At 44.2% G+C, this 9,205-nt stretch overlaps 1 protein-coding gene across 1 annotated transcript in view; it reads right to left on the bottom strand.

The window, feature by feature from the left end:
- Positions 1–130: 130 nt before the first annotated feature.
- The window catches only part of LOC144600697 (short transient receptor potential channel 5-like), an 84,853-nt gene continuing 75,778 nt past the window's right edge, over positions 131–9,205 (bottom strand). Inside the window, 4 exon segments of the mRNA XM_078412592.1 lie at positions 131–1,718; positions 3,485–3,574; positions 8,329–8,358; positions 8,360–8,371. Coding sequence (XP_078268718.1) covers positions 1,002–1,718; positions 3,485–3,574; positions 8,329–8,358; positions 8,360–8,371 — 849 coding nt within the window. The 3' untranslated portion in view covers positions 131–1,001.

Genomic DNA, 9,205 nt, shown 5'->3' with positions numbered 1-9,205 from the left:
AATTTCCAGAATGGCGGGACTGTTGTATGTTGAAAGACTGGAGCGGCTAGGCTTGTATACACTGGAATTTAGAAGGATGAGAGGGGATCTTATTGAAACATATAAGATTATTAAGGGATTGGACACGCTAGAGGCAGGAAACATGTTCCCGATGTTGGGGGAGTCCAGAACCAGGGGCCACAGTTTAAGAATAAGGGGTAGGCCATTTAGAACGGAGACGAGGAAAAACATTTTCACTCAGAGAGTTGTAAATCTGTGGAATTCTCTGCCTCAGAAGGCAGTGGAGGCCAATTCTCTGGATGCATTCGAGAGAGAGCTAGATAGAGCTCTTAATGATAGCGGAGTCAGGGGGTATGGGGAGAAGGCAGGAACGTGGTACCGATTGTGAATGATCAGCCATGATCACATTGAATGGCGGTGCTGGCTCGAAGGGCCTGCTCCTGCGTCTATTGTCTATTGTTTATTGACCTCATGACCCTATAATAAACGTAAACCTAAACCTTTAAACTCTAAATAAACCAGACACCGACCGGATTGTGACCAAGTACGTTTTGGTATAAGAGAGGTTTACTGGCTGTAACTCAGACACCAATAAAAAAAAATGTATATTAGACTTAAAATGACAACGTTCTGTGGCAAGATTACTTGGTGCCGACTGTGCAGGTCGTTCACTGGGGTCTGAGCGGGGAGTCCGGTGAGATGCTGCTTTTGCAAAGCTAACGGCAGAGTGGCCCGTCGTCTCGTTCTGTACCTGGGCTTGAAGTAGCTGTGGGGTTTGTGGATAAATAACGGCGATCGCGGTGGCGGTTCAATAGTATTGGCACTATTCTCCTGGGTAATTTACAGAAAGCAGGGTTTTCCTTTCGGAAATCGCCCTTGTTACATAATACAGCCTTTTTGCGTTCCAGATGTTTCATAGTTTTTAAAAATAATTCCATGTGGTTGTGACCCAAATCGCCTTGCGGTAAAAGTACTACCTCTTGTGTGTAGTCCTTGCAGATTTACAACTGAGTTGTCACGTAGTCCTCTTGGTGGCTGTTCCACCTGGTCATGAGCAAGTCACAGGCTTCTCCCCACGAGTCGTAGACATCGCTGGACGAGTCGATGAGTTTGTTATTTGAGGCACTGATATTGGAAGAGCAATGGAAAGAGACCGTGTGGTTCGTTGACGAATGGCTGTCGATTCTGTCGGCCTCATTGACACCGACTGCGTTGAGACTGCCCTCGCTCTTGGCCCTGCTGGCGGGGCTGGCGATCTGGGTGTACCTGAAGTCCTGCCACATGTTGTGCGCCTGAACAAGTCCGTCGGAGATGCTGGAGACGGGCTCGGCGGGCGCCTCCGACAGCTGGCCGTTCATCTTGCTGAACAGCAGGCCGAGCCTTTTGAAGGAGTCCTTCTTGGAGGCCGGGTACCTCTGCAGGCGGTTGCCGTTCTGGACCGAAGAAGGCTGCTGTTTAATCCTCGCCTTCTCCTCCAGGTCGATCCCTGAGACGGACTTAATAAGCGCCGAGACGCTGAACGAGTTCATTTTCAGCTTCTTGTCGTTGCTTTCTCCTCCCAAGCTGAACGAGACTAATTTGTTGATCTTATCTTCTGCACTATCTTCATCCATTTGCACGCCATCGCTGCTGGCCGAGTAGGTTCCCCGTGATGACTTCCTGTTCCCAAGTAGGTCAAGAACTTCGTAGCGGAAACTGGAGATATCCTGTTTCAGTTCCTACCGTGATATAAAAAAGGACACGCTATATTTCACGCTATATGCCATACGATATATGCTATACAAACACATATATATGAACACGTATGTGATATGACATATACTATAAGATATGCAAACATATATTCCATAGGCTATATGGACATGAGTGCTGGACGTGTAGGAAAGAAATGCAGATGCTGGTTTAAATCAAAGGTAAGACACAAAATGCTGGAGTAACTCAGAGAGACAAGCAGCATCTCCGGGGAGAAGGAATGGGTGACGTTTCGGGTCGAGACCCTTCTTCAGACTGATGTCAGAGGAGTGGGTGGTACAGAGATAGAATGTAGTCGGAGACAGTAAGACTGGTCGGAGAACTGGGAAGGGGGAGGAGATGGAAAGAGAGGGCTGTTTGAAGTTAGAGAAGTCAATGTTCATACCGCTGGGGTGTAAGCTACCCAAGCGAAATACGAGGTGCGGTTCCTCCAATTTGCGCTGGGCCTCACTCTGACAATGGATGAGGCTCCCCCAATTCCAAATCTGACCTTTCTGTCCAGTACCTCCTCCATTCTCAGACTTCAGTTCGAAGAAGGGTCTCGACCTGAAACGTCACCCATTCTTTCTCTCCAGAGATGCTGCCTGGCCCGTTGAGTTACTCCAGCATTTTGTGTCTATCTTGGGTGTAAACCAGTATCTGCAGCTCCTTCCTACACCCCTTCTCATCTCTCTCTGTATGCACGACTGCGTAAATAGTCACTGATGTGAGTCCATCTTCAAACTCGCCGATGAGACCAGTCATTGGATGAATGATGGGTCACAGGAGTTAAGGGTCAACAATCTAGTTGAGTGGTGCCGGAACTGTGGAATCTGCGGAATTCTTTGCCACTGAAGGCGGTGGATATTTTTAAGGCAGATAGATAGATTCTTGATTAGTGCGGGTGTCAGGGGTTATGGGGAGAAGGCAGGAGAATGGGGTTAGCAGGGAGAGATAGATCAGCCATGATTGAATGGTGGAGTGGACTTGATGGGCCGAATGGCCTAATTTTACTATCACATGATCTTATAAACAGCAATCTTGTTCTGAGCATAAAATCTAAAGATTCTTCGGCTTGGATTTGTTATGTTCCAATTTATGTGACCATTTGAAAATAGGACGTTGTTCAGTCCATCATGGATGCTGACTTCCCCATCATTGAAGTAATCCATTGGAAGCATTGCCTCGGGAAGGCAGATAATATAATCGAAGACCCACACCGCCCTTGCCACACTCTCTACGGGCGCCGTCTGTACGGAGTTTGTACGTTCTCCCTGTGACTGCGTGGGTTTTCTCCAAGATCTTCGGTTTCCTCCCACACTCCAAAGACGTACTGATTTGGAGGTTCATTTGCTTGGTGTACGTGTGAATTGTCCCTAATGTGTGTAGGATAGCGTTAGTGTGCGGGGATCGCTGTTCGGTGTGGACTCGGTGGGCCGAAGGGCCTGTTTACGCGCTGTACCTCAAAACAAAACTAATCAAAGGAGGGCCCAGTGTGAGATACTTTGTAATTTTGTCGGCGCCCTTTATGTGGCAACTCTTTGCATACCTTGGCTATGCAAAGCAAATAATTTCACTGACATGTGGCAATAAAGAATTTATTCATTCATGTTATGACATCTTTTCAACCGATTAACGATCATTCTCCTCACAAATGCCGACTGTCCTGCTGAGTAAATCCTAGCTTTTTCTGCTGTCGATGTACAAAGATTAATGGCAGAATGTAAAGCTGTGATGCAAGATCTATGCTTACCTTAAAATTTTCTTCTGTGAGTCCTTCGTCTGTCTTGGCACTTCTGATCATAGCTGCTACGTACCTCTTTACTAAATTTTTAATAACCTCCTGTCAGATGAAAAGGAACAATGGGATAACATTTTCATACATCATTTCAGTTTGGTTTTGAGCCATGAGTTCACATTGTTAACAGGATTTAACCAAAACCGAATGCTCCATTAAAAGGCAAGCAATATTAATATGGAATCTCATGCAAACTATTGACTTGATATTTAAGACAGCTTCATAAGATGACAATCTTTTGTAAATGCTTTACTCGGATTAAAACAAGTTGATTTTCCTTTTGGCTTTGGATAAAAAGACGATTCGCCATTACTTTTAACCAAAGGATACTTGATATAAAATATAATATTTATCCTGGTTTATAATTATTATTTTTGGCTGTAATAAGAGACATTTTCATTATCTTTTTAGAATTGATGGGAATAAAATGGAGGAGGTTTGGAGAAATGACAGGAACAATTTAAATATGTTTATTTTAAATGTTAAAGTCAATAGAAGGGGAGTCCATTACGTACGTTGTACGTTTAATGATGTCAACTAAAGATACACATCTCGGCAATTCACTTCATTAACAAAGAACAAACATTTCCGTGGTAAACTTTTGTGGAAACAGTACACTGACATCTCATTAACATGATTCATTTGGATTACTCATTTCCAGCGCTTGCCAAAATATCACATTTTTAATTTAGTTTAGTTTAGAGATACAGCGCGGAAACAGGCCCTTCGGCCCACCGAGTCCGCGCCGACCAGCGATCCCCGCACATTAACACTATCCTACACGCACTAGGGACAATTTTACATTTACACCAGGCCAATTAACCTACAAACCTGGACTTTGTAATTTTGTAGGCGCCCTTTATGTGGCAACTCTTTGCATACCTTGGCTATGCAAAGCAAATAATTTCACTGTGACATGCGGCAATAAAGAATTTATTCTTTGGAGTGTGGGAGGAAACCGGAGAAAATCTACCCAGGTCACGGGGAGAACTTACGAACCGCGTACAGACAGCACCCGTAGTCAGGATCGAACCTGGGTCTCTGGCGCTGTAAGCACTGTAAGGCAGCAACTCTACCGCTGCACCACCGTGCCGCCATGTAGCAAAGTATTTAGTAAGATGGGTAAGAAAGTAGGTTTGCTCGCAAATAAATATCAAGCAAGAGTTTGTGGCCTTGTTACCACACTGTGCGAACTGCACTAGAATTGGCTTCAAGTCCATAAACGAATGTGTAGCTACAGGTGAAAGTGTACAATGAGCATTTAATGTAGGTTTGATCAATGGAACAGATATGCAACTGGAGGAAGACAGTCGGGAGAGCGAGACGGAGATATCTTGTGTCAGCACGTCACAATAATGAGGAAAGCAATGAAAGAATTTGGGCTTATCGCCCTGGACAGGCAACAACAAGGAAGTGATCCTTGAGATAGACACAAAATGTTGGAGTAACTCAGCGGGACAGGCAGCATCTCTGGAGAGAAGGAATGGGTGGCGTTTCGGGTCGAGACCCTTGTTCAAACCTCAATATCCTTCAGGTATTTGTCAGTGAATGATGTGGAATGGGGTGCATTCAAAACTTTGCTCCATGTTATGTCAAGAAAGTACAACAAGTGGGTCAGTCTGATTAAGGGTCCTGACCTAAAACATCACCTATCCATTTTCTCCAGAGATGCTACCTGAGCTGCTGAATTACTCCATCATTCTGTGCCCATCTTGAGGACAAGTGACACAGCATCAAACTAGTTACAGGTGAGATGTCGATACAAGGAACTGCAGATGGTGGTTTACAAAAAAAGACACAAAGTGCTGGAGTAACTCAACGGTTCAGGCAGCATCTCTGGAGAACATGGATAGGATTGCGATCCGAAACATTACCTATCCGTGTTCTTCAGAGAAGTTGCCTTTTCCGCTGAGTTACTCCAGCGCTTTAGTTACAGGTGAGACAATGCAAGTATTGATCAACTTTTAATTTTTTTTAAATGTGAAATGTCTTGGATGTTTGAGGAACAATTAAATATCAAAGTTTACGGGGAGAATGCAGGAGAATGGGGTGGAGAGGAAAAAAATAGATCAGTCATTAAGATTATTATTATTAGATTCAGTATAAGATTATTAAGGGGTTGGACACATTAGAGGCAGGAAACATGTTCCCAATGTTGGGGGAGTCCAGAACAAGGGGCCACAGTTTAAGAATAAGGGGTAGGCCATTTAGAACAGAGATGAGGAAAAACTTTTTCAGTCAGAGAGTTGTGAATCTGTGGAATTGTCTGCCTCAGAAGGCAGTGGAGGCCAATTCTCTGAATGCATTCAAGAGAGAGCTAGATAGAGCTCTTAAGGATAGCGGAGTCAGGGGGTATGGGGAGAAGGCAGGAACGGGGTACTGATTGAGAATGATCAGCCATGATCACATTGAATGGCGGTGCTGGCTCGAGAGGGTCGAATGGCCTACTCCTGCACCTATTGTCTATTGTCATTATCGAATGGCGGAGCAGACTCAATGGGCCGAATGGCCCTGATTCTGCTCCTATATCTTACGGTGCAAAGCTTGCTGGTTAGTGAAGAATGCAGAACATCATCTCGTGGTTAGAGTCATCAAAGACAGAAATCAGAAAGAGATTTTTTTCATTTTAAGTTACTGCAAATCTAAAACCCTGTCCATTGAAAGCCTTTGAGGCTGGCTGTCAGTTTGAGATGTTATTATTTAGTACTTTGGGTGTCAGGAATATGGAGAAGTTGTGGATGAATAGAAGTCCACTACAAGAACGATTTCTCTGAATGTTGGAGGAAACTGGAGCCTCAGCATGTTGATGATTTAGAATATTTACGATTAAGTACGAGTTTAATGTTAACAAAAGATAGACACAAAATGCTGGAGTACCTCAACGAAGTCAGGCAGCTTCTCTGGAGAATATGATAGGTGTCCATTTTGGATCGGACCATTCTTCAGACTTCTGGATTATTTAATAATAATATTATATTATTTTCATATTATATTATTTTTATATATTATATTATATTATTATTATATTTTAATTACATTTAATTTCAATGATTATAAACTGAATGGACCGATGGAAAACACGTTCTCTGAATGGATAGGAGAATTTTTGATGGTTGTTATTTTAATTACTATAATTTACATAATAAATTCAATAGACAATAGGTGCAGGAAGAGGCCATTCGGCCCTTCGAGCCAGCACCGGCCCATTCAATGTGAAAATTCCAAAAAGTTTATACAAGAATTGAATTGAATTGAGTTGAATACATTTTATTAGCCAAGTATGTATACATACAAGGAATTTGTCTTGGAGTAAAGAATAGAAAACAGCAGCTGTTTTATCGACATTCTAATAATGGGGCAGATATTTTATTCACATGATATGATATTTTAAGGATCGAGAGGCTTTGGAGAGAGGGCCAAAGAGGTTTACCAGAATGCTGCCTGGATAGAGGGCGTATGTTGTGAGGAGAGAGCTCAATGTGCTGGAGTTACTCAGCTGGTCAGGCAGCATCTCTGGGAGAAGAGGGAGAGATACCGACCCTAAACGACGACTATTCATGTCATAGAGTCATAGAGTGATACAGTGTGGAAACAGGCCCTTCGGCCCAACTCGCCCACGCCGCCCAACAATGTCCCAGCTACACTAGTCCCACTTGCCTGCAATTGGTCCCATAACCCTCCAAACCTGTCGTATCCACTGTACCTGTCCAACTGTTTCTTAAACGATGGGATAGACCCAGCCTCAACTACCTCCTCTGGCAACTTGTGTACCTCATTCTGCCGAAGAATAGGAAGAATGTCGCCTCCAGTTCAGTCCTAGTTCAGTTTAGTTTATTGTCACGTGTACCGAGTACAGTGAAAAGCTTTTCGTTGCGTGCTAACCAGTCAGCAGAAAGACAACACACAGACTACAATCAATTCATTTGCAGTGTATAGATACATGACAGGGGGATAACGTTTAGGTACATGATACATGTTAAGGGAATAACGTTCAGATTTGCTGCCTGACCAGCTTAGTTACTGGATGGATACAAGGAAAGGTCACGTTTCAGATCGGACCTTTTTTTCAGACTCAGCAGATCAGGGAGCATCGCTAAAGAATATGGATAAGCTACGTTTCAGGTCGAGACTCATCTTCACTCGAGCTGCCAAAGGAGGCAGTTGAGGCTGGTACTATCACAACGTTTCAAAAACATTTGGACAGCTACGTGGATAGGAATAGGTTTAAATGGATAAGGGCCAAATGGGACCAGTGTAGATGGGGCATGTTGGTCGGAGTGGGGCAAGTTGGGCCGAAGGGCCTATTTCCAGGCATTGTGACTCTGTGTATACGACGTCTCTGATAAAAGAGAGAGAAAGAGAGAGAGAGAGAGAGTGAGAGAGAGAGAGAGATGAGGAGAGGGAGAGAGAGAGAGGAAGAGAGAGAGGAGAGAGCGAGAGAGAGAGAGAGAGAGAGAGAGAGAGAGAGAGGAGAGAGAGAGAGGAGAGAGAGAGAGAGAGAGAGAGAGAGAGAGAGAGAGAGAGAGAGAGAGGAGAGAGGAGAGCGAGAGAGAGAGAGAGAGAGAGAGAGAGAGAGAGAGAGAGAGAGAGAGAGGGGAGAGAGAGAGGGAGAGGGGGAGAGAGGAGAGGGAGAGAGGAAGAGGGAAAGAGGGAAAGAGGGAAAGAGAGAGATGAATGGGTGAAAAATGAATAACGTGAATACAACGGGCTTGTTGACATATTTTGCCTGCGTGCAGAGGATTGTGATGATGTGAGTTGATTTTATGTGACTGGTCTGTAATACTGACTGGTCAGCAAACCTGGTAGTGTTGGTTTTGGATCAAGTCGTCTGGCATGTCGTTCCTGAAAGAAGAAAGATTTCAGAAAGTCATCCAACTGCACAACAAAACACAACTTTGCACAATCCCATCTGGAAGCCATAAACTAATATTCAGTAACGGATGCACTGCAGTTGATAGGGTTTCACAAACTCCACCTATGACAAAATTCCTGTCGTCATATTGTACTTAGAAATATCCCAAGAGGGAATTGTTCTGAAAACTGATGTGGAGAGGATGTTCCACTAGTGCGAGAGTCTAGGACCAGAGGCCACAGCCTCAGAATTAAAGGACAGTACCTTTAGGAAGGAGATGAGGAGGAATTTCTTTAGTCAGAGGGTGGTGAATCCGTGGAATTCATTGCCACAGAAGGCCGTGGAGGCCAAGTCAGTGGATATTTTTAAAGGCGGAGGTGGATAGATTCTTGATCAGTACGGGTGTCAGAGGTTATGGGGAGAAGGAAGGAGAATGGGGTTGGGAGGGAGAAGATAGATCAGCCATGATTGAATGGCGGAGTAGACTTGATGGGCCGAATGGCCTAATTCTGCTGCTATCACTTATGGACATGAACTACCGTGGGCTGTGTACCTTATTCTGACAAAGGATAGGAAATACCTCTGTCTTTTACCTCACTTCACTCTCATTCTACATGGGGTGGACTGTATACGCCCAGTAGATTGAAATGCAGATCGAAGACAATAAGGTTAGCGCTAGATAGACACAAAAATCTGGAGTAACTCAGCGGGACAGGCAGCATCTCTGGAGAAAAGGAATGGGTGACGTTTCGGGGTCGAGACCCTTCTTCAGACTGAGAGTCGGGGGAGAGGGAAACGAGAGATATTAGATGGTGCTGTGTAGG

This window comes from Rhinoraja longicauda, chromosome 15 (genome assembly GCF_053455715.1).
Source record: "Rhinoraja longicauda isolate Sanriku21f chromosome 15, sRhiLon1.1, whole genome shotgun sequence".
NCBI lineage: Eukaryota > Metazoa > Chordata > Chondrichthyes > Rajiformes > Arhynchobatidae > Rhinoraja > Rhinoraja longicauda.
This window is presented reverse-complemented; position numbering and strand designations above follow the sequence as displayed.